General features: G+C 42.2%; 4 protein-coding genes across 6 annotated transcripts; 2 read left to right on the top strand and 2 right to left on the bottom strand.

The window, feature by feature from the left end:
- Positions 1 to 98: 98 nt before the first annotated feature.
- Positions 99 to 3,955, bottom strand: LOC131128239 (neurofilament medium polypeptide-like). The gene is made up of 4 exons (XM_058070897.2): positions 3,206 to 3,955; positions 2,060 to 2,259; positions 1,849 to 1,973; positions 99 to 1,780 (listed from the first exon to the last, which is right to left on the bottom strand). The coding sequence occupies exons 1-4, from the start codon at positions 3,798 to 3,800 to the stop codon at positions 775 to 777; spliced, it is 1,926 nt and encodes a 641-aa protein (XP_057926880.2). The 5' UTR covers positions 3,801 to 3,955; the 3' UTR covers positions 99 to 774.
- Positions 3,956 to 6,981: 3,026 nt separating this feature from the next.
- Positions 6,982 to 12,327, top strand: fancg (FA complementation group G). Its single transcript, XM_058070899.2, has 14 exons — positions 6,982 to 7,140; positions 7,397 to 7,484; positions 7,570 to 7,695; positions 7,789 to 7,964; positions 8,058 to 8,199; positions 9,013 to 9,143; positions 9,245 to 9,391; positions 9,461 to 9,615; positions 9,860 to 9,923; positions 10,236 to 10,534; positions 10,602 to 10,642; positions 11,232 to 11,405; positions 11,803 to 11,911; positions 12,012 to 12,327. Exons 1-14 carry the CDS (start codon positions 7,057 to 7,059, stop codon positions 12,103 to 12,105), a joined length of 1,830 nt encoding a protein of 609 aa, XP_057926882.2. The 5' UTR covers positions 6,982 to 7,056; the 3' UTR covers positions 12,106 to 12,327.
- A 732-nt stretch (positions 12,328 to 13,059) lies between these two features.
- Positions 13,060 to 20,780, top strand: vcp (valosin containing protein). Of its 3 annotated transcripts, none has more exons than XM_058071174.2 (17): positions 13,060 to 13,235; positions 14,582 to 14,693; positions 14,773 to 14,945; positions 15,026 to 15,168; positions 15,253 to 15,383; positions 15,456 to 15,587; positions 16,407 to 16,509; positions 16,737 to 16,870; positions 17,336 to 17,471; positions 18,157 to 18,269; positions 18,561 to 18,725; positions 18,801 to 18,923; positions 19,021 to 19,233; positions 19,313 to 19,621; positions 19,714 to 19,869; positions 19,943 to 20,097; positions 20,250 to 20,780. In XM_058071174.2, the coding sequence occupies exons 1-17, from the start codon at positions 13,219 to 13,221 to the stop codon at positions 20,353 to 20,355; spliced, it is 2,421 nt and encodes an 806-aa protein (XP_057927157.2). In that variant the 5' UTR covers positions 13,060 to 13,218; the 3' UTR covers positions 20,356 to 20,780. The 3 variants fall into 3 exon arrangements, with proteins under 3 accessions (XP_057927157.2, XP_057927158.2, XP_057927159.2); XM_058071175.2 differs by lacking the exon at positions 13,060 to 13,235 and adding an exon at positions 13,502 to 13,659; XM_058071176.2 differs by lacking the exon at positions 13,060 to 13,235 and adding an exon at positions 13,866 to 13,884.
- Positions 20,781 to 21,110: 330 nt separating this feature from the next.
- On the bottom strand, positions 21,111 to 23,800 carry akr1a1a (aldo-keto reductase family 1, member A1a (aldehyde reductase)). The gene is made up of 8 exons (XM_058071178.2): positions 23,250 to 23,800; positions 23,003 to 23,122; positions 22,635 to 22,786; positions 22,361 to 22,556; positions 22,246 to 22,295; positions 22,025 to 22,174; positions 21,292 to 21,451; positions 21,111 to 21,223 (listed from the first exon to the last, which is right to left on the bottom strand). The coding sequence occupies exons 1-8, from the start codon at positions 23,328 to 23,330 to the stop codon at positions 21,158 to 21,160; spliced, it is 975 nt and encodes a 324-aa protein (XP_057927161.2). The 5' UTR covers positions 23,331 to 23,800; the 3' UTR covers positions 21,111 to 21,157.
- Between the last annotated feature and the right edge of the window lie 1,336 nt (positions 23,801 to 25,136).

The following is a 25,136-nucleotide window of genomic DNA, read 5'->3' as shown; positions in this document are numbered from 1 at the left end:
GGGTGCTATGCTAATATGTATTGGAAATGCTGCACTAACATGAAGATCAAAATGGGTTGCTGTTATTAAATAATTAAAGAGAAACAATACTGAGGAATAAACAAGAATGTGACATGCTGGCTTCAGACGTGCGTCTATGATGCAGAGGAGCTATGCAACTAAATATGAAACGGTTGCAAACATGCTGCGCTGCTCCTGATTTATACATGGGTGCAGTGTCTCCCCCTTCTTCCACTGCAATGCAGTGCAAACTCTTGCAGCCTTTACCTTTTAAGTCTTGACATTTTATTTGATGAATCCTCACCCAAGGTCAACACAAAGATTTCTCTGCCACAAATGCGTTTTCTGTATTTTCATTTATTTTTTGTGTTGCATATTGTCACTTTTATCAATTTATACATAGCACAGTCATTGTCAGAGCATTGCAGGCCAGAGAAGTGAGACATCTCATCTGTGATAAGCTGCATTAAAGTGCACAACAAGCATTCAAGTACTGTATGTCTTACTAAAATCACTATTGTAAATATAATATAGACATTTGTATATATTCAAATATATTATCTGGAGTCAATGAGTAGGCTCATAATAATAAATGCACTTATTATTGAAGGGCAGCAATCACATTCAATTAAAGAGCTTAGTGAACAGTGTTGCCTACAGTGATGTTAGCATCAACGGTGCATACATACTTGGAGCAGGGTAATACAAAATAGTGTTTGCATTTTGCGTATGCTCTTTAACTTCACCTCCCACCCTCCAGTTTTTTGTCCAGCTTCACTTCTTGGCCTTGGTTTCTTTGGACTCATTGCCAGAAGACTTCTCCACTTTCTCTGTCTTCCCTCCACCTTTGCTGTCAGCGGCTGCTGCTGCTGCTGCTGCTTGAATGCTCTCCTTTTTCTCCTCAGGCTTCTTACTCTCTTCTTTCTCTGGTTCAACTTTGGGTGTAGGTTTCTCCTCTGGCTTGTTTTCTGTCGGCTTCTTCTCCTCAGGCTCCTTCTCGTCAGACTTCTTCTCAGGCTTTTTCTCCAATGGTTTCTTCTCCTCAGGCTTCTCCTCCTTTTTGCTCTCTGTTTTCTCTGATGTCGGACCAGAGGGTTTCTCCTTGGCTGGGGAAGGAACCTCCTCTTTAGGTTTGGAGGGAGAAGGTTTGTTGTCAGCTGGCTTTTCAGGTTTTGGAGTTTCTTCCTTTGGCACTTCAATTACTTGAGTCTCTTTCTTGACATCGGGTTTGTTATCCTTGTCCATTTTATTATCTGCTTCTTTCTCTTTGTTCTCCTGCTTCTTCTCGACTATTGGTTGCTCCTTGTGCTCTTTCACAGGCTGAGGTGTGTCTTTCTTTTCTTCTTTAGAAGCAGCAGGCTTGACCTCCTTTTCTGGAGGTTCAGGTGTCTTAGGGGGAGGAGATTTTGATTCTGGTGAGTTTAGGGGAGATTTTTTTACTGGGGATTTTGGCTTTTGAGGTGAATTTGGAGCAGGAGATGGAACTTTCTCTGGAGATTTTGACTTCTCTTGCTCACTTCCTTCCTCTTCGTTCTCCTTTTCTTCTCCTTTTTCCTCCTCTTTGCCTTCTTCCTCTTCTTTGGTTTCTTCACCTTCCTCCTCCTCCTCCTCTTCTTCTTCTGCTTCCTCTGTCACTTCTATCACTTGGGTCTCATCTGTCTGCTCTTGCACAATCACTTTATCTTCTTTCACTTTCAAATGAATTGAAATTCTGTTGTCTAGGTAGGAATATGGACTTCCTCCGGACACAAAGCGGCTCTCTTCTCCCTCCAGTAACTTCCTGTTGTTGGACATGAAAACATTATCATGAAAAGTGGAATATATAGGCAACACCATCAGGACACCAACCTGTAAGCAGCTATCTCAATATCTAGAGCCATCTTCACATTCAGTAGTTCCTGATAGTCTTTTAGTTGACCAGCCATCTCCCATTTTGTGTTTTTCAGCTCTGAGTCCAGATGATTGATTGTGTCCTGCAGAATAAACACACACAACCTCACATGTGTTAAAATCATCTTTTAGAGAAATCAAGTGGACCGTGGTGTCTGTGGTGTCCTGCCTGGAGTGAGTTGAGGTCATCCTGGTGTCTGTCCTCACATTCCATCTGCTGCCTCTCCAGAGACTCCTTTGCTCCTCTGAGTGTCTCCAGCTCGATGGTGCGGCTCTGGAGCTGACGACGGTAGTCTACGATTTCCTCTTGGGTCCCACGGATGGCACCTTGGTTGGACCTGGCTGCCTCTGTCAGACGTTCCAGGCGCACTACAGGCATATTGGGGTCAGTGTCATGTTGTGTCACACACAACACATGTTGGAGTTAATGCATATACACACATTATGTCTGACTAAGCGTCCTCACAAGCCCTACTCTTAGAAGCGTGAAGTCAGCAAGACATCACACAGAGAAGGTCAAACATCCAACAGTGTTTCATTTGGAGCATACTGATTAGCAGGATACACTAATATCCTCCCACAAGAATCTGAATTATTGCCCCATTTTTAATTATTCCATTTTCAAGTGTTAGTCTTTGTCTTACACTACTACATTGTCATATTGCTTTTTCAGTCAGATTATTGTAAGGAACAGATGAAGGTCACCCGGACATGCTTCAACCACACGCAGATCTGCCAACCTTTATAGTGACCTTGAACATAATATATTTGGAGAGATTGTCCAAAACCACCATAGGAAGAAGGAAATAGCGTGCAATGTGTTCTTTATATAAGCTAAGGGGCACACAAAGGTCATCTTATTTATTGATTTACTGTAATTTTCTGAAGCTTTTCCATGTGTACTAAATACAATGTTGGAATTATATTTTTTAAGTTGAAATTTGTTGTTGAATTGTTTATCTCAGATCTTTATGTCCACACTTTTTTCCAGCGAGGGCTCTAGAAGAATTGAAGGACGCAAGGAGCCATTGTGATACAGTAACATTTTTTGCATTAAAGATGCTTAAATTCAGTGTATAGGTCAATATATGCTAAGCTGAACAAAGCACCACATTTCAGTTTTGTGTTACATGTGGTAAAGCAATCATTTATGTCATTAGCAACACTCTTTGGACATCACTCTGGTACATGAGAAGCATTGCAAGTCATGGCTGCAAATGTCATTACAGATTGGGGTTGATTTAAAGTGTAAAAATAAGTTAACTTGTGTAATTAGTGAGGAATGTACATATATGGAAAACTTTAATCCTCCCACCTTTGAACCAGTCCTCAGCCTGTGTGACACTTTTGTTAGCGTGACAGTCAAGCTGTGCTCGGATCTCCCGCAGGGCTCCAGTCACATCCGCCTTAACGGTCTCCCTCAAGTCAGAGGTCACCTGTGCACCCCGAATCTGTGCCAGGAGGTCCTCCACTTCCTCCTCATGGTTCTTCTTGAGGAAGGCCGCCTCCTCGTCCAGGGCTTGGAGCTTCTTGTCCAGCTCCAGCCGTCCCAGCTGGCACTCGTCCACGTATCTCTTCATGGCCCGGGCTGCAGCCTCAAGCTCCTCCCGGTTTCGCGCCTCCTCCTCCAGTCTTGCCCCCAGTTGCTGGGTGTCATCCTCCAGGCGCCCATATTCCAGAGCCGCGCTGCCCTTCTCTCCGCTTAACTGCTGAACGAGACCCCGGAGGTCGTCCAACTCCTTCTCGTAGTACTCCCCCACAGAAGCGCGCCCGCTCTGGTTTTGCCGCAGCGCCGCCGCTTCTGCCTCCAGGTTGCGGTTGTGCATCTCCAGGCTGCGCACTTTGTCGATATAGCCGGCGAAGCGGTCGTTGAGTGCCTGCAGGATCTCCTTCTCACTCCTGCGGGACATGTCCCCTTTGAAAGTGTCCAGGCTGTCCACAGAGGACGGCTGGCTGTTGGTGAGGCGGCGGCGCTGGGAGTGAAAGCCGCTAGATGACACCGACGCTGGCCGAGACTTGCGTAGCCCACTCGGGCCGAAGAAGTGGCTCTCCACCGTGAAACTCATATTGGGGACTGCAGCAGGAGGGGGGAGCTCCCACTTTATATAGAGGGACGGAGGGCCACCAGTCAGCACCACAACACTATTTAAAGAGACATCTTTTCCTCACATTTCAGCAATCATTAGAAAATGTTAGAAGACTGCAATGGAGTCCAATTTCCCAAGAAAGGTAATATCATGTCACATGTTGGAATTCATGTTTCCTTCAATGAACCACAGCTTCCCAGTGCCAGCACTCATGCAGCCCCAGACCATAATGCTAATTAAATTGGACATTATTATTGTTTTTCTCCAAAAAATAGTTTTTTTTTCGAGAAAACATGTCTCATCCACCCTACATCTGTAATACTATATGTCAGAATACAGCATACAGTATATATACAACCAAACGACATGACATGACTGCAAGATCATGGTGCCCAGTGTGGCTACAACGGCAAAACTAATCTAATGTCACTTTTATTTCCAATGTTGATCTAAAATCAAACCAATATCAATATTTATTTGCTATTTGTGGGTGACCTTGGGACATAACCCACCACAAATATGTGTTTTTTGGTACATGGTCATCATTGTGACTTCATTCCACAAGGTATTTTAAAGATGCAACATCGTCTCAGTTTTTCACTAATTTCTTTACATTCAGTACTTTTGACTATGAAGAGTCAGAAAAAACAAAATGAATGCAAAACTCGGAAAAAAAAGCATAGGCAGGAAATAAAAGATGTAAAAAAATCTCTGCATTAGTTGTATAGGAGAGATGTGGCTGTGTGTTCTGCTGATGCTTAAAGCTTTACTGCTGCAGTGTGAGTTTGCAGATCCACACCAGTCCCACAGGGTGCCTTGGCACGCATACACACACACACGCATACACACACACGCACACACACACATTGTGTTGTTTTTGCCTCTACATTGTGTTTTCTGTATATATCCACCCCTGTTGAATGTTTTCACCCTAGATGAGTTTGTAATTGCAATGCATTAAACACATAAGAGAGTCTAACTGTTGTCATGCATGAACATCAGGGTGTGCGCTGACTTGGGGTGACGCAGGATGACCAAAGAAGTTGTTTCTGCTCATTCAAAACTATAGTGTGAAAATATTTTTCCTCCAACCATGGGGTTATTGAGTTCATTTTACATATCTTAATCATTGTTTTTCTTTATATTTATGTTGAAGGATAAAGGGATCAGTACATTACCACCTCAGCTATTTTTCTCCCCTATGCTGTCACAACAATGACAGCCAGGACACTGTGAAGCTTTCAGGAAATGACCTCTGCCTGTCTTTGGATGCTTTAGTGAAGCTGTCTTCACACTTTCACCTGATATTTTCATATCTACAACGTTTTGAAAAAGTGTTTGCCTCCTTCTAGGGTGACCCTAGTGAGGATAAGCGGCATTGAAGATGGATGGATGTTTGTCACAGTTAAATGTTTCAGATCATCAAAGAAATATTCAATAGTCAATGACATCACAAATGAATGTAAATTATAGTTGTTAAATTAAACATTTAAATATTAAGGGGCTGAACGGCGGTAGAGTGGTTAGCGCGCAGACCTCACAGCTAGTGGACCAGGGTTCAATTCCACCCTCGGCCATCTCTGTGTGGAGTTTGCATGTTCTCCCGTGCAGGCGTGGGTTTTCTCCGGGTTTCCTCCCACATTCCAGAAACATGCTAGGTTAATTGGTGACTCCAAATTGTCCATAGGTATGAATGTGAGTGTGAATGGTTGTTTGTCTATATGTGCCCTGTGATTGGCTGGCCACCAGTCCAGGGTGTACCCCACCTCTTGCCCAAAGACAGCTGGGATAGGCTCCAGCACCCCCGCGACCCTCGTGAGGAAAAGCGGTAGAAAATGAATGAATGAATGAATAAGGAAGAAAAAAAATCCAGCATGAACCTCCAATAGGATTCAGGTTAGGACTATGGATCATTGTCCTGCTGCAGAAATCAAGTTAGTTTCAGCTTGAGGTTGCGTACAGATGGCCTGGAAGACTGAATTTACAGAATTCATGTTTCCATAAATCACAGCAAGTCTTCCAGCAAAATAGCCCCAGACCATCACACCACCACCACCATATTTTACTTTTGGTATGATGTTCTTTTTCTGCAATGGCAGGTGGACACACCTGCAATTGGCTAGCGACCAGTCCAGGGTGTACCCCACCTGAGCTGAGATAGGCTCCAGCATACAACTGCGACCCTATGAGGATAACCGGCATAGAAAATGGATGGCTGGAAGGTGACAAACTACTTTTCACACCATGTTCTTAGGGAAATTAGCAGCATAAATGGTCAATATTGTAAACATTATTATGTAAACATTATTGCATCTTACTGCAATGACTGGGCTTTTCTCATGAACTGGTGCAAATGAATGCATACTAATAGAAACAAAGACACTGAAGATCAATAGTATATTTGAATGTAATGCCTACATATTGGTTTGCAAGGTCACGAGAGTCTGGATCTTCCCATGGTTCTGGTCCTTGCATGCTGTTTTATTTAAAGCATACTGTGATTTGAGAAGATGAAAGGAAAGAGGAGCTGTAATGTTGTGAGATAGTCACATACACAAGGGAGTCTGCAGACAACAGGGGACATGATGATGTGATGAAGCGGTGATGCATGGATGAAAGAAAAAGGGTGAGACGGTTCAGGAAATAGGGGAGAAAATCAGAGTCACCTTGGCAGGATAAACGAGAAAATTGGCTGTCATAGCAGCATCAAGGATGACTCAGCTGTAATTTGATTAAGGCCTTGGATTTGGTTTGCGTGCTTTGAATATATCTGTTCTTTGGTGCATGGCGACCTTAAAGAAAGAAAATGAACACACTGTCATGGAAGGCTGCAATTGTAAGCGCACGTTAACGCAGTGAATGTAATCTCTATAAAACACATACACTAGCAACGCTTCACTAAATCACTACTCTGGCGCCATCTAGTGTTTTTTAAAAAAATCTCATTAATGTGGTTGTTTTCAGTATCAACCACAAGAGGGCAGAAGATGTTCCCTGCTACGTGGATTCACCAACATTTACTTCCTGGTTAGAATTTCCGGTTATTTGACAAACGAGGGAAAGTTGAAAACTTCTACCAATGTCTGCTAAAAGACAACAGTCGCCTTCTAATTTATCAAATTGTTGGATACAAGAGAACAACGAATTAGTAAAGAAATGGCAGGTGAGGTAAACGACTTCCTTTAGCGTGTTCTCTGCTATAAATGCAGTAGCTCAGTAGTGTATGCTGTCAAAGTAGCACAATTGAAACATCACATGTTTTCGAACAGATATTACAGATAAATATCGGTATAAATGCATATATTAGAGTGTGTAAGTGTACCGTGTACACATTAATGTAGGGCTGCACTGAATGTAAAAATTGTCTTGTTTAATTAATGTACTCAAGTGATGCGCTTGTTCTCATCTGGTCATTTTAGCTACAAAACAGAGATGCCTTGAGTGGAGACCAGAACCATACCAGATTGTTACTCACTGAGTTTCACAAACTTCTAAGAAAAATACAAGGTACCTCATATTACAGCATACTTTTTCCGTCAAGCCCAAGAGGTACTCGTTAATGAACTTCTTCATTAACAATCTGCTTCTGCAGGTCTTCCTCCTCTTGAAGATCACTCCCAATTGGAGTTGTGTGTCGTGTACAATGTGTGCTTGTTTTCCATGGTGCTTCTTCAGGTATCAGAAGCCGAGCTGCTCCTCATACAATCTATGGATAGAGGTCAGTATGTGAAATGACTACAAACCAAAGGACACAATCATGTATCCACTGCATGCATTCACTTCAAAATCAATCCAACTTTTGTTCATGCAGTTTTCCAGATGACAGGAGTTGATGCAGTGGATTTCCACTCCCCTGTGTTTTGGCGTACCGTTCTTCAGTCAGTGGAAAGCCGTGAAGCGGTGAAATCCTGTGTCGCGAACCTTCTCTGTGTGCAGTGGGCTATATGGTTGGCGAACTGTTGTGCTGATAAAATAGAAGCGCTTCAGGTAAGCAGGACTCTTCTATTGCATGCTAAGTTTAATGAAATGGATACATGAGAAAATTGTGTGAGATAAAACCTATTTTTGTCTGACATGCAGGAAGGGTTTTCTTCTCTATCTGCTGTAGTTCAACAAGACGTGCCAAATGAAGTGGGGCAAACGTCTTCAAACATTCCTGTTTTGGTGATGGAACCCAGACGCTTTGTTGAATTATTGCAAATGTGCACTTTGATCACACAAGGTATAGCATATTTGAAATGCCCTCACTGACATTCTGTCTATAATAAGCTTTAGTACAAGAGATGAGTCAGAAATTTTGCTTTCACAAATATACCCCTGCTCAGTTGTGACATATTAATTTATCAATATCTTTATTTTTGTAGTTGAATTTTGCAGTTGTGTTGAACTGTACTGCACCATACCACCCTGCACATTCACAATTTAGCCTTCACAGCCTCGCAAATTATTGAAAGATAGGCAGTTTATTCCCGCAGAAAGCACATCTCATTCACTATGTGTGCTGAGACGTAAAAGTTTGTTGGCTACAGAAGGACTTTGATTATGCATGTGTACCTAATGTAGTGGCATGTGAGCTGGCCTATGTTCATGAAACAGTCCAGTGTGAAATGCCGTTGACAGATTAAAATTAATTTATTTTGCTGGTAGGGCATCAGGAACTCCAACCACTTGTGCCTGATTGTGGCGTCTTTAGGAACTGTAAACAAATGTAGCTCTCCCATACATCCAAAGAAACACTTTATGAGCCATTGCTAGCAACGTAACACAGAAGCAGAGCTTGGGGGAGGGCAGAAAGTGTATCGCGCCTACAGCCACGGCCATAAGGAAGTCCGCTCCTCTGTGACATCACAAAAGAACAGTTTTGCAACGCCCTCTGAAACAGAGCGTTTTGAGCCATCCCAAACTTCTTTCATGGCTCCAAATGCACAAACATCATTATCTGAAACTTTGGCATCATTTAACATGAGAATACAATATTCTAACAAGGTCAGAAAAGTGATAAAAGCATAATCGGTCCACTTTAAATATTGTTCAGGTGCAGAAAGGCTGAATGAGGGTCAAAACTCAAAGGCAATAACCGATCTACAGGCTGCATCTTTGCTGCCTGCTCCCAGACATCTAGTGGCATACACACACCTCCTCTCTGGCTCCTGTCTAGCCCGCACAGTAAGCTTGCTTTTCTACACATATACAAACAGAGAAGAAATGCAGTGATTAGGCATCTTTTTAATACTATAAATATAATATATGTATGTATATACACACAGGGTCGCCCTCAGATGGCACTGCAGTGTTACAGGACAGCACTAGAGACAGACTCCCAATGTGTTTGTGCTCTATACCAGAGTGCACTCATCTTTAGATGCCTGGGTAATGCACAGGCAGAGATACAAGCCCTTCGTTTGCTTCACTCGGTTGGTAAACCACCATAATGATGCAGGGTTAATGTGTATGAAAAATTAAAATATCCTTTTGTCTTCCAGACACTTTTGTTACCCTCCAAGCCAGCTATGAGCAACGATCATGTCCTCTCCTCATCCTTATTGCTACGGAGCCAAACTCTGATCAGCCTGCTTTCTGTTCCCTCTGCTCTCTGTATTCTTCACAGTTTAGCCCAGAAGTGTGTGCTGCATTCAAGGTCAGTTGCATTTGTAACAAGTTTTACTTTAGTATGAAGCATGTGTAGTAATTTGGCTTTTTTGAAACATTTCTTAAATAGGCACCACTCCACGGCACCCTGTAAAAATACAATAATAGAAAAACAATAAAATAGAAATGAATGTAAAATAAACAATGAGTGTTAGCATGTTTTTGTCATGTTGTTTTGACCTTCTGATTTAATTATGTTTGATGTGATGACGGATGTCTGTCTTTCTCTGCAGATTGTCAGAAGGTGTAGAACATTATCTGGACCTGTTGGCTGCTCTTCACTCGGAACAGCACAGAGTAAGAACACTTTACACACCTGCACAACATTGACAAAAGAACTGGAACACATGATTATTATACCTATTGACAGTGAAAATGGGAAGACTATCTACAAGATATTGGAGTGTGTCATCCAGATCTAGGAGAGGACCTGTTGGCTTGCTCTCATGGCATAGAATTTTTCAGACTATCCTGATCAAGTGAAGAATGCAGATGTAACAAACCCTTCATTGGTTGAGTTGATAAAGAGGTGTCTCAGTACCTTTCTTCACCAAGTCTACGTCTTATGTGGTATATGCTGCAGTACCCATGTCCGTCTATCTGTCTAAGGTATGTTCAGAGGACTCTCAGCTTCCAAGACTACCTGAACTTTACCTGGAGGCCGGCGCTGCCCTGCTCATGGCCCAACGCCCCCTGGATTGCCTGACGTTATGTGACGAAGTCCTCACCACAACACTGGATCTGCTGCCAGCGATGGTGGTGCTGGGGGAACCTGAAGCTGCCGATATGTGCACTGGAGGTGAAGATAAGGTGGCAATGCTACTTTGGACAGGCGCCGCTTACCTCCTTCAAGGTCATTGTCACTGTCACCTGCAGGACTGGAAACAAGCTGTGATGCACTACACAAGGTTTGAGAGGCAGGATGTCTTCTTTCACATCTTCATTTTCCCAACTTGAGACTGTATTGCTTTACAGGTGTATCAACCTGCTGGTAAAGGTGCACTTTAAAGAGAAAGGCAAGTACTTCTCTTGTTGGAAGCTTGAGACATACAGCCCTCATTAAAATCTTAAGATCGGTTGAAAAATTGCTAGTATCTGCATTTTGCACATTTAGACCTTAATTAAAGTCCTTACTGGTACCGACCATCAGACGGCATCTGCGGGAAAGGGGTTTCAAAAACAAACAACAAGGGAAGTTTATGAAAATGGCCATCAGTTCCAGACAGTTGATCGTCTTCGTGAAGCCGTCTTCACCACTTGGACCAATGGTTCCAATAGCCTCCAGGAAACACTTGTATCAAGCATGCCCAAACCAATTTTTGAAGCGATTAACAAGAATGGTGGAGCTACCATTTTTGGAGTGATGGTCTTAAAAATTTTGATCAGCTGATAAACAGTCTATTTGTTTTGTTTTTTTTCAATGAATTGAAAGTGTTTTTTGTCACACCCCTCTTCTTGCTTTTGCATATTGTAGCTCTACTTAAAACAGGCAAAGTTTTAAGAACCAAATCTGCAAAAGGTAAATTCAAGCTATTTTTCAAATGGTCTTAAAATTTTGATCAGGTCTGCACATGGAGAGAGAATAGCTCACCTGTCGATGTTTAGGTGGACAACCTCAAGTCCCCAGCGCAGACATGGTTGATGAACAAAGAGCAGATCTTGGGGTCCTTCAGAGGTTGAAGGGCCTCTCTCTAGCTTGGAGGGGCATAAGCTTCATGCAGTCAGACAATCCCAGAAACGCGCTGAGAGACCTCCAGCTCGGACTACAGGCCTTGCCAGGTAGGCAATACTCTGTAGTATGTTTATTATTGTGGTTGTAGTGTGCAGTGGTGTGGAACTGCCCTGCATCTTAGTTTAGTGAGTGTTGTTTCTGACATGTTGGTTGCCATCCTTAGCTCCAGAGAGGTGCAGGATATATTTAACAGAGGTTGTTATGATGCAGTGCAGTTCACAACATAGCAAAATAAACATTGTCAAAATGTGGCCTTAGCACATCATTATCTTATGTATAGGCATCTCTCATATTGCAATGCATAGCTTGGCAGTCCATTGTATGAATAATACTATGAGGACCTGAATCCTAAGTAATATAGTCTTTTCATAGATTCCACAAATTTCAGTTAAAATCTAAACAGTAAGCTGTAAATCTGATAGCATCTTGCTTATCCTTGTGTAGAGTGTGTGGGTGCAGGGCTGTGGTGTGGGGAGGTGCTGTGGAAGCTTGGCAGGAGAAAAGAAGCGGCATCCTGTTGGGAGAAGACCTGGAACATCACCGCACACTCGGAGTAAGACACCAAAACAAGTGTCTCTTGATTAGATTAGATTAGATTACATTGAAGTGTTATGGGTTAAACTGTCTCATGTTTGTAACATTTTGTGGTGCAGGAGCATCTCTCTATACTTAAGGGAACCCCAGTTTGGACCACTGTTGGACTCTGCAGAGCTTCGCCTCAGAATATCTGAACTGGATCCCACCTAGTCCACCTTGGACGGAGAAGAACCATCTTGCAGGTTTTGTGCTGGAAAACCGTTCCAGTGTACCGTGAAGCAGACGTCAACAGACAAAAGAATGTTGTAGGCTCTAGTAACGTATGTAAAGTTGTTCTGATGTAAAAATGTTGATTTACAACATATATTAGATGAACATAACTTATGTAGTTGTATAGCTGTGTTTGGCAAGCGGTTGTTCAATAAATTGTTTGTGCTTCTTGTTTTACTGTCTGCGTTTTACTTTATTCCAGACTATCATTTGGTGAAGTACTGCCTTTAAGATATGGCAGTCTTGCCTTGAAATTGTATACACAAAATAAATTACAGCTTATTAAGCAAATTTCTATATATTTATTATGCATGTTATTAGCCAACTATAGGGCTATATTTGTTGAATTTGTGAATGTGCGATTAATAACGAACAGAAGAATTAAATAACACGTGTATTAATGAATGGCCGTTACATTATTTTTTTCCTCTCCACAATTACACAATTGTACCAGCAAAATGTGTTTCCTGAAAGTTTATTTGCTGAAGTTTTGCAACAAATCGCCAGAAGGTTCTTCTTACAATGACGTTATCCTCCAAACACACAAGAATCAAAGCGCACGCGTCCTGTTAACGTCTGAAAACATGACGGCTGTGCAACTGACACGCTGAGAGGTGTAGCGTTTCGTTTATCTCCAGCTAAAAAAATATTGCTGAACTTGAAAAACAGTGAAGTGGGTTTAAATGTTCATCAATTCTTTAACGCGGTACGCACTGATTGGTTTACTTTATTTCTACTGACAGACTTGAATGGCCAATACGCGAAAAGGAGGCGGAACGTCACTGCAGCCTACACATTTGCAATTGGTTAAAGAGAGTTGATATACACCCTGACGTCTTCTTTCTTGTTTGTCATTGGTCAGCGAATTTGGCAAAGACCACCAACCAATCAGGGTAACAGATACATCCAGCTTTGCTACACTAGTACAGAAAACCACGGAAACCCCTGTACATTCGTGTGTTGTTTGTCGAAGTAGGGATACGAAAGCCAGTGAAGCATTGCAAATTTAGCTAGATTTTCTTTATTTATTAATTGTGACCCAGGTGGACAACCATGGCATCGGGAGGAGAGTAAGTAGATACATTGTCTTTTTTTTAACACAACGGTTATGGAAATATAATGTCATTGTGTCCTCAAAACACAAGTTTAATAAAGTTAGCAGCCTAGCCCGGCTGCTAGCAATTTAGCAAGAAAGCTAACGGGGTCAGTTACTTGATAGCGAACGTCATTGAAAAGCTACCGACAGTGTGTTATCCCCCACACTTGTTAAAAGTTGTCAGATTGGTGTTATTCTCACTGCTGTCGCTAATCGGTTAATGGCTGTGTGTTAACTGGTCGTCTGACAACGGCTTGACAAAGCGCAGTCATTGCTGTCGGCGAGTGCTAGTATTAGCAGAGCAGAGCCATCAAGGCCAACGCCATCCGCCGTCACAGAGAGGTGGCATTTACAGCCTCCCAAACACAATTTGCCCAGAGTTGTCGAGGGAATGGAATGTGAGTGATATAAACGTTACAACATCTTGGCATAACCACCGCTATGTAGTACAACGACGCTAGCTACTAAGCTACCTTAGCGTCACACCACTGCAAACTGCCGCAAAGCTAGCTAGGCTAACCTGAATAGCTTTTATGCTAAGATTGAACCCAGTTAACTTGCCAATAACGCCAGTGGTTAAATATTGTTTCGCCCGATGAAAACACGCCAATTGATGAAAGCAGGTGTGGACTATGCTACAATGGGTTATTACATCCAAACATATCTTTATGTGGGCATATAGAGAGCTAACAAAGTTAGTTCCCTTGATTCTTTTGCTGTGTCATCTGGGCTTGCTGGCTGTCCAGTCACTTAGCTTAAATGCTAACATTAGCCTACTAACGACATGGAAATTGGTTCTGATCACCGTGCAAAATCCTTCCCACAACAAATACCCGAGTATATGTCATTCATTATTTCCGCACAATAAATGTGGACTATATTACGACTAATACGATAATCGTGGCTTAACTTTAATGCTAAACAATTGACTGTTATGTTGGCTACAATATGATGAAGGGCAATTTTGCTCATTCGGTATTTTGTTAAATCATCATCAAATATGTTTGGTATGTGAAGACACAATACATACGTGTATATTTACTTTAAATATGCTGGGTTAAAAATACATGGTTTCTGTGGTCTCAAGCTATTTGTAAAGCAATTTTAAAATATAGGCTATTCTCAGACTATTCTAAATATACTTACCATAGAGTATACACACAACTGAAAAAAACAAACCTTTAATATACATTGTTTAGGTTTGAGGTGAGTAAGCAGTGATGTCATCTCATGACCCAGCTGTTTTGAGATTTAACTAAACTTCACTAAGAAAGTTAATATGTTGTTGAAGGTGTACATGCCCTCTTTCTCTCTATCTAGATCAAAGAATGATGACTTAGCCACTGCTATTCTGAAACAGAAGAACAGGCCCAACAGACTGATTGTGGATGAATCCATCAATGAAGACAACAGTGTGGTCTCACTCTCTCAGGTACCTACATTTCAAAAGTTAGTGATTTTCAATAGTAGCATTCAAGCGGAGGCCAAAAGTTCTATCACAATGTTCCCAGACCAAGATGGATGAGCTGCAACTCTTCCGTGGAGACACAGTGCTAATGAAGGGCAAGAAAAGACGTGAGACTGTGTGCATCGTGCTTTCTGACGACACATGCTCTGATGAGAAGGTTCGGATGAACAGGGTGGTCCGCAACAACCTGAGGGTCCGACTCGGCGATGTCATCAGGTAGGGGGGAGTGCACAGTTGTTTTGGCTTTGCCCCAAACACGGATAAAGAATTTAAGTGTCCAAAATGCTTTGACCCAGCATTCAGCCCTGTCCTGATGTGAAGTATGGCAAGAGGATCCATGTCCTTCCAATGGATGACACAGTAGAGGGAATCACTGGAAACTTGTTTGAGGTCTATCTCAAGCCATACTTCCTCGAGGCTTACAGGCCAATCCGCAAAGGTTGGTGGATGCGAGGGCCTCATTACCCAAAACTGTTTCACTCAATGTATGAGTTTAAACATGAGCTTATTTTACTTTGTGAAGGTGATATTTTCCTGGTCAGAGGGGGCATGCGTGCTGTGGAATTCAAAGTGGTGGAGACTGATCCTTCTCCCTACTGCATTGTTGCTCCTGACACTGTTATTCACTGTGAGGGAGAGCCAATCAGGAGAGAGGTGGGTAGCAGGCTTGTCAATATGTGCATGGAAGGACATTGAAAATTCAAACTTTGAACACTGAACATGCAGGATGAAGAGGAATCTCTGAATGAGGTTGGTTATGATGACATTGGTGGCGTGAGGAAGCAGTTGGCTCAAATCAAAGAGATGGTGGAGCTGCCTCTGAGGCACCCTGCACTCTTTAAGGCCATAGGTGTCAAGGTATGGATTTACACAGCTGTACATCTTTCTTTGCAGGGATGATGATGATGATGATGCATTAGCATTGTAGGTTGGTACCGGGGGTGGCAATTAGTCATTCCTGATAATACAGGAAGAATAATGGGAACATACAGCTTTTTGGTTCTCGATCTAATACAGCCTCACTTGTAGAAACATACTTGCACAACGAGCATACAAAAATAGTTATTTTTTTAATTAAAAGGTCTTCAATTGTATTTCCACCATAATATGTGAAATTTTTATGACGGATTTTAATGGAGACAAATTGTCACACGTGTATTTATATAAAAGCACATTTTATGAGAGCTCATATGTTGTACATGTACATTTGTTTTAACATTGTGTACTTCATAATGCTTACAGAAACAACTGTTTTAAGATGCAAGTCTATTTGTTTCTGTCAGCTTTTAGCAATAAATTGTTTCTACAAATTTCATAATATTTTGCATTAATGTTTTACATCAACATAATTCTTTTTTTGACTCCTTTTTGGACATGTTGTTCTGTGTAAACATAGGCACGTCTGAAACGGATCACATTCCCATTAATAGTGAACCCATTCACCTGATTTGGACTTGCATGCATCAGTCATTTTTTTTTTGAAAAATCAGCTCAATTATCATTTTTATTTAGTTGAAAAAATGAAGAGATCAACTAGTAGTGGGGTGAAACAGCATTTGCATTGGTTTGATAGATATGTAGTGTTGACTATACATAAGATGAGAATATATATTAACATTGGGAACTGCAATCTATTGCACTATACTGAATTATATTTTAAAATTATTCTATTTGTAGCCCCCACGTGGAATCCTTCTGTATGGACCCCCTGGAACCGGAAAGACCTTGATTGCAAGGGCTGTGGCCAATGAAACTGGAGCTTTCTTCTTCCTGATTAATGGTAGGAGAATTACCCGTGTAACTTTCCTCGTGAAGGGTTCCTGCCTTGGTGCATCATCATGTATGAATGTACTGACATTAGAACTGGCTAGACGAGTTTTAATAGTTGTTTTTTTTTTTCAACACTTAGGTGCCATTTCTAAGTAATCTTTATTTTTAAATAAAATGTGTGTATCCCATCCCATACTGTTTCCTAAGTGAAACTGTTTTTGTTTTGTTTTTTTAAAGGCCCTGAAATAATGAGCAAGCTGGCCGGAGAGAGTGAGAGTAACTTGAGGAAGGCATTTGAGGAAGCAGAGAAAAATGCTCCTGCCATCATCTTCATTGATGAGCTGGATGCCATTGCTCCTAAGAGAGAGAAGGTGAGTGGTAATGTATACATAACAGTAAACACACATTTCAGAACTTAAGTCTTGCATATGTAGGACGTAATGAAGCCCGTTTCTGCTAACTTCCATAAAAAATGTTTTAACACCCCCCTCCCTTTTTTTTAACCTTTTCCTTTTTTTTTACCCTTTCAGTGTGTGTGATATTTAGGTTAGTGAATAAAATGTCAATTAATTGCAAATACCGTACATTTACTATGCAGAACTTCATTGGTCCATTTTGTCCAGAAATGTATGTGGCACTTTCCGCAAGATTCTATGTATAACAGTCGATTCCGTTTTTATTGACCAATTCTGAAACGTGATTCCTTTGTCTGTGAAGGCGAAAATAATAGGGCTCTATATATGTATACAGTATTAGTTAGTAATCCTGGTCAGATTCCACAATGCGAGTTGTGCTGCAACAATGTGTTTTTTTTTTTTATTTTATTATTTTTATAGACTCATGGAGAGGTGGAGAGGCGCATTGTCTCCCAGCTGCTGACTCTGATGGATGGCCTCAAACAGAGAGCTCATGTCATCGTAATGGCGGCTACCAACAGACCCAACAGCATAGATCCAGCTCTGAGGCGATTTGGTAAATGACACTGACAGAAGTAGATGTCCTAATCCAAACAAAAACAAAGTTGCTGATTTTAGTTTGGTTTGCAATTCTGAGAGTATTGAATTGATTGATATCAGGGGTGTCACAGGATCTCGTGTGATCATGTGGAGAAAAAAAGTCACCATAATAAATAAATAAATGCATCACAAATTCAAATTAACCCAATAATTTTGCCAGCTTCCATATTTTTTAATGAATTATTTTGAAGCTTTCTGAGCACACCTTGTGACATCTTTTGTCTTTGCATGTAGCTTGTTGGAAATTGGTTCAAAGTTGGGTACAGAGTGGCTATGCCAGTGATTCTCAGCTTGTGGGTTGTGACCCAAAAGTATCTTTTTTTCAGTGGGTCATGTGCATGAAGTTGTAGTTGAAAATTTTCTGTAGTTTGTGTTGCCACTTGTCACAGAAGGATAATGGTAGGTCCCACATACAAACCAGTCGAGACCTTCCTTGCTATACGATAGTCCGGTTAAGTGTTTATTTACCATGCTTAAAATGCATAGGTGCTAACAAAACGAACCAGATTGTTCACATATTTTGACACTAATGGTATCGCTTCAGCATTAATTAGGGGTTTAGTGTATGTAATATTCCCATATATAACTGCCAGTCATGACGTCATTCAGTGTAACTAAAACGAGTGTTTGCACTCCCTCAGGCCGCTTTGATCGAGAAGTGGACATTGGCATTCCCGATGCCACTGGCAGACTGGAGATTCTCCAAATTCACACCAAAAACATGAAGCTGGCAGATGACGTTGACTTGGAGCAGGTCTGTCATACTTTTTTTTTTTTTTTTTTGCTCTATAAATAGATTCCCAAAACAAGAATGATATTGTTGTACATAATACATGGAATCTTCATTTTTGACTTTTACTCAGGTGTGCACCATTTACAATATCCCACATGTCATGTCGTGCATTGAGTTATGATTATAAGGCAAACAGCTATTATGTATGGACTATTATATATTTTAGGATTAATTATTGTACATGTCTGCAGTCAGAAATTGGACAGTTCATATGAATGTGTGTAGTTATGAGACCTGCGTATTCCATGGCAGGTTGCCAATGAGACCCATGGCCATGTGGGTGCAGATCTGGCTGCTCTATGCTCTGAGGCAGCCCTGCAGGCCATCAGGAAGAAGATGGACCTAATTGATCTGGAGGATGAGACTATTGATGCTGAAGTTATGAATTCTCTGGCTGTCACAATGGATGACTTCAAGGTAAAAATATTGGGTGTAAGATGTTCTTCCAAAGTCCCTTTTCTTGACCTTTTGTAAGTAAACGCTGTTGTGCAGTGGGCTCTGAGTCAGAGCAACCCATCAGCCCTCAGAGAGACCGTTGTTGAGGTTCCCAACATCACATGGGAGGATATTGGTGGTTTGGAAGATGTCAAAAGGGAGCTGCAGGAGTTGGTGCAGGTATGAATCGAGTATCAGCTACAAGTGAATTACATGTGATTACGAACTGAAAGCTTTAAATGTGGTCTTTGTCTTTCATGCGTCCTCTTAAATGCAGTACCCAGTGGAGCACCCAGACAAATTCCTCAAGTTTGGCATGACCCCATCCAAGGGTGTGCTCTTCTACGGGCCCCCTGGTTGTGGTAAGACTCTGCTGGCCAAAGCCATCGCCAATGAGTGCCAGGCAAATTTCATCTCTATTAAGGGACCCGAGCTGCTCACCATGTGGTTTGGAGAGTCTGAGGCGAACGTCAGAGAGATTTTTGACAAGGTTGGTTCTCAGGCGTGATGATTTCTCACTGTTGAGAAGTGAAGTGTACTTGTTTGTTCTGACAACTGCTCTGTTCCAGGCTCGTCAAGCAGCCCCATGTGTCCTCTTCTTTGACGAGCTGGACTCCATAGCTAAAGCCCGTGGTGGCAATGTGGGAGACGGTGGTGGCGCAGCCGACAGAGTCATCAACCAGATCCTGACCGAAATGGACGGCATGTCCAGCAAGAAGAACGTCTTCATTATTGGCGCCACAAACAGGCCAGACATCATCGACCCTGCCATTCTGAGACCCGGCCGTCTGGACCAGCTTATTTACATCCCCCTGCCCGACGAGAAGAGCCGAATGAGCATCCTGAAAGCCAACCTGCGCAAGAGTCCCATCAGCAAGGTAATGGTCACTCTATTAATATGCCAGCATGGATTGATCTGCCACAAGAATGAACAGCCAATGTGTGCATATTTTTATTCATGTAAACCCAGGATGTGGACCTTGACTTCTTGGCAAAGATGACCAATGGCTTCTCTGGAGCCGACCTCACAGAGATCTGCCAGCGGGCGTGTAAACTGGCCATCAGGGAGAGCATTGAGAACGAGATCCGCAGAGAGAGGGAGAGACAGACCAACCCCTCAGCTATGGTCAGCTTGTCCCCCCTCCTCCTTTATGCCTCTCTATCATCTTCTGTGTTTCTAACATATTAGCTTTTTGTAGGAGGTGGAAGAGGATGATCCTGTGCCTGAAATTAGGAAGGACCACTTTGAAGAGGCGATGCGATTTGCCCGTCGCTCCGTCAGTGACAACGACATCCGCAAATATGAAATGTTTGCACAGACGCTCCAGCAGAGTCGTGGCTTCGGCAGCTTCAGGTAAATGTTTTTTCACAGTTTCTGCATCTGCTACATTTGAGTAGTGCAGTGGAGATTATGACTCAAGCACAGATTATGTTGACCAAAAATACACAGCCACATAATCCTTTCCAAATGTTAAATCATGTTGGTTCCTGCCTCCTCTTTGTCAGGTTCCCCACCAGTACAACAGGGGGCAGCGGTCCAAGCCATGGTTCAGGAGGAGGTGGCACTGGTCCTGTTTTCAATGAAGATAATGATGACGACCTTTATGGATAAACCTACACACTGCCCCTCAGTGGTCGGCACAGGAATGACACCTGTACAAATTTTCACCAGATTCCACCTTTTTAGGACTTTGTGCTTCTTTCTTGTGTTCCTGGTTTTTTTTCTATGATTTCCCTCGGAGACAGCATGTAGCCACTTGGTTTGCCCTCGCTTTGTGGTGGGAGGGGACAAGGGGATATTTGCAAATGGAAGGTGAGTAACCAAGCTTTTCCAGTGGGGGGTGGGGGGTTGAGTGGTCTCGTTTTCAGTATATGATGGATACATTTTAGTGGCGGGATTCGACGCTAGAACCTGACAAGTGGAGGAAAAAAACATTGCTAAATTCTTTTTTTTTTTTTAAATAAAACAGTAGCATATAATGTATTACAAATTTGTCAAGGTTATGTTGTTGAAAATAAAATCTCACAAAGTGGTAATAGTGCTTGGTTCAAATCACTGCAGTGACTGCATTTCATGTTTGCCCAAAGGTGTGGTGCAATCCAGTGCTGCATGTAATGCCGGTGCTAACCACACAGTGGCACTGTTTAGCCAACAGTTGTGCAGCTCCTAATGCAGTTGTCTAAAAATCTGTACTGGCCCTAACTTTTGTACCCCACCTTTCACCCTTAGACAGCTGGGATAGACTCCAGCTCACTAGAAAATTAATGTGGTGTGGCAGTGATTTATATTATTCTTGCTGAGCAAGCCACAATTGACAGCACAAGCATCAGGATTAGTTGTATCTTGTGTAAACCATGAAAAAAAAATGGTTAAATAGTTTCAGGTTTATTCATGTTCTAATCCAGAAGAACATTCAGTAAGGGTCATGGAATGGGAAAAGAGGGTGTGCAGCATCTCTCCAAACTCTATTGCCATCCATCTGTAGAAATAGCAAATGATGAGCCGTCTGTAAATGTCAACATGCGTGGTGCATGGTTCATAGTTCACCTCCACAGTTGGCACAATGAAGCGCTGGCTGCAGTTGAAGGTGTCAATGAGATTCATGTCGCGTTCCGACAGAGAAAAGTTAAACACCTGTAGGTTCTGCTGGATCCTGGAAGGGGTCACGCTTTTGGGGATGCACACCACACCCCTCTGAATATGCCACCTGCATACAGCCATAAGTTTAGAATGGTGTAAGCTAGTGTAATAGGTGAAAATAAGTAGGTTGATATGCACATCTGAAGTGAAGTAACCAATGGCGATGACGAGAAATACATTTCTACGACACTCGTCTGTACTCTTGTGTGTCACCGCCAAATGTTGATTTATACTAACTATACCCTACTGGTCTTTTCATTTATCAAACCTCATAATTTCACAACTTTGTGCACCAATTTGATTGCATAAAGTGTTGCCAATTGTCAAACTGCCTTTTTTAATCTTTAGAACTGTTTTCTTGCACCTCATTGTAACCACTAAAAGGAAGTGTGGCGGTGAGTACTCACACATGGACTACGATTCATATTGCGTTTTATTCCTAGTGCTTGTCACCAAAGTCACAAACTTTTAAGTTTTATTTTTAGAATATACTGCAGGGAACTAAAATACAAGTGGCAGGCTGCTAATTGGACACCTATAGTGTACTTTACTGTAAATAACATTTGCAGATTCTACCAATTCCACCACTGTCAACTTTACTATGCTCATGTACCAACTGCTACCAATATTGAAATCTTACCTGAGTATGACCTGTGCAGGTGTTTTATGGTACCTCTTGGCTATTTCTCCCAGTCGCTGGTCCTGCAGCAGAGAAGGTTCCTCTGCGGTCGCCCAGGGTCGATCCCCACTGCCCAGAGGACTGTAGGCTGTCAGACACACTGCCACTGACCTGATGTGCATTCATGAGCAGACAGGCTTGGCTTCCAGCATTTTAAGAAAATGTCCAATTTTGTTACTGACTTGCAGTGAGCTAGAAGATCCACTTGAGACAAGTATGGATGACACTCCACCTACAGCAATAACATACACAAGCGGTGTGAAATGTTCTTGTCTGAATACTAATAAGTAATTGTACCTGGTTGACCACAGGTTTGTGTCGGGCCATGCTAATAATGTCATCAGTCTGTCTGGCATTAAAGTTGGACAGGCCGATGGCCTTGACCAGACCACGGTCCACCAGGTTCTCCATCGCCGCCCATGTGTCTTTGTAGTGTGTGTCAGAGTAACACACACTTCCATCTTCTCGTCGAGGCATCAGCTCCTTCCCTGGCCTGAAACAATGGAAAAAAAATGTCAATGTCATGTGACACTTATTTCTATACAGTCCAGTTTACGTCAAAATCCCTCACTGAAAGGCCATAGGCCAGTGCATCAGATACAGATCTAAATAGGAGACACCCAGGTGGTCCAGGCTGGTCTTGCACGCTTCCTCAACATCTGAGGGGTCATGCCTGGTGTTCCACAGTTTGGATGTCAAAAACACTTGGTCACGACGCAACACCTGGAAGGACAAGGATACATGAGATTGGTTGAATGAGTCCATATTAGGCTGACATTATTGCAGTACATTGCAAGACTTCTTTCACTTCATTAATGCATGTCAGTAAAATCTTACTTCATTCTGCATTTGTCATTATCTTTCATCTGATTGGCTGGAAGAAATCTACTGCCAGATGTGTTTGACTTCCAAAAATGTCTCTGACTACATAGCAATCACCTTGCCAGGACCAACTCTGAGGGCCAGGGCCTCCCCCACCTCCCGTTCATTGCCATATGCTGCTGCACAGTCGATGTGTGTATAGCCACAGTCTAATGCTGCCAGCACCGCCTGTTTCACCTGGAATACGCACAGAATTACACTTTGACACAAATGACTAGTAGTTGTCACAAAATAAGAAAACAATAGCTGCGTTAGGGAATAATGTTCTATGAAACCTTGACCACAATAATGCACACGCTTTTACCTGTCCCGGTGCACTCTTCCAAGTTCCGAGGCCCACCATGGGCATCCTCTGGCCCGTGGTGAGAGTGACAAAGGCGCTCATGTCCCCCCTGTGTGCAGTTGACACTTAAAGTGGAACTTTGTGAGGTGAACTCCTCAACGGGCCAGTCAGCCTCGTCATCATGACTCCAGTCCTGATAGTTACTGATTAGCGTCCACTTCTCAGCCCACTAACTGCTGCTGGATGAGACAGCGACTGTTGAACCCCATTCAACCTCACAAAATATGTTTTTTTTTTCAGGAGATATACGGTATAAACTGGACATAATTGGAGATGTAAACCCTCAGTGAACTCTGCTGTCTGCTTGCCAGAAATAGCTGATGCAGCGATGGAGCTTTAGTCACGGTGTGGCGTGTACTCTAGCTCATCTCGCCCACTATCTTCACTGTTAACAGCAGCTCATGTCCTCCATGATTGAAGTGGACTTAGCACAGGTCATCTGCTTTGTCTGACAGATAAGAAAAACATGCAATTTCCTACCTGGATCTTCTGTTTTTGGTAGCAAAAGAGTGACGACCTATCCAAGGTCAAAGTCTCCATCGTTTGTTTATGTGTAACCAATGCTGATGTCCAAACTCCACTGGACTCAGAACAGCAGCTCACAAGCTTCCAAAATATCTGTAGCGTTCCTACAGTCACTGAGTTTGTTTATTAGTTAAAATTGCAGTTCCCAGGAAAAGTTTTTTTTGCAGATTAATTGGTTTATGATGGTACTGTCCACTTACACAGGGGCCCTTTAGACAAGATATAACACCCCTATAGTCACATCACCAGCACCGCTCAGTGACAAAAATGGTGACCCAAATTGTAAGAATTTTTAAACTCCAAAGTCTCATACTGTATATCTGATATATGAGCTGCAGCGTTAATACAGTATGACCTTCCATTGCCGCTCAAGCTTGACTGTCGTCTAGAAACATGGCATGCACCTCGTTCACAGACATTGAGTCATGACATTATTATTATTATTATTATTATTAAACGTCTCCATTACCCACTTTTGCGTCCTGGCCCACCAGTGGAGAACCACTGACTTAAGACATAACCAAGACTTTGTTTGTGTGTGTTGCCATAAATGTGTTCCCTAAATGTGTTGACCTTCATACACAAGTGAAGCCAATCATGAGAAAAGGTATTTAAGCTTGCAAGTTACATCTTCTCTGAAGAGTAGCAACATGCTAGCCTCAAAACAACTGTCAAATGACCTGAAAGCAAAGATTGTTCAACATCATGCCCTAGCCCTAGCTATAGTGCTGAAGAGGATCTTGTGGTTATTTTTGTTTTGTTCAATTAAAGATCAGTAGTAAGCTGTTCTAGCATTACACAGAGAGTGTATATAATCCTTGAAGCTGAATAATTGTCTTTTGAATGAGTGGAACTCCATTATCTGTCAAATTTTTGTTTTCTGTTTGAGCTCACGGATTTGGGAATAGTTCAGAACAATGGAATGAAAAAAAATGCTCCTATGATGTTTATACTTGAACATCGCTGATTCGCTCATTTTAATGTAAATCAAAAAGGGATTCCGCCTCAGAGAGATCATCCAATCATCATGCAGCAGCCGAACTTTCGGGCCAGCCCACTGCAAACCCCCGGAGACGCTGGGCGTCCGATGGGCGGGACTAAACCCAGCATTTATCCAATGACAGTCCAGTTTCTTGCAGTGGCACAACCTACTCTATGCTTCCTCATTTGAAATCAGTAGACCAAAAAATAGTGAGAAGGAAAGGAATGGGAATGAACAAGAAAGAAGACGTAAGTCATAAGTAGCTGTTTGTGAACAAAAGATGAAGGTATTCTCGTCCATATATAGTCAATGAAATGTACACACATATTTCACCGCCTTTT

The sequence above is a fragment of the Doryrhamphus excisus genome, linkage group LG3 (genome assembly GCF_037039965.1).
Source record: "Doryrhamphus excisus strain RoL-2023G ecotype Guam linkage group LG3, RoL_Dexc_Guam_v1.1, whole genome shotgun sequence".
NCBI lineage: Eukaryota > Metazoa > Chordata > Actinopteri > Syngnathiformes > Syngnathidae > Doryrhamphus > Doryrhamphus excisus.
Note: the sequence above shows the minus strand (reverse complement) of the source record. Positions and strands in the feature narration are given on the sequence as shown.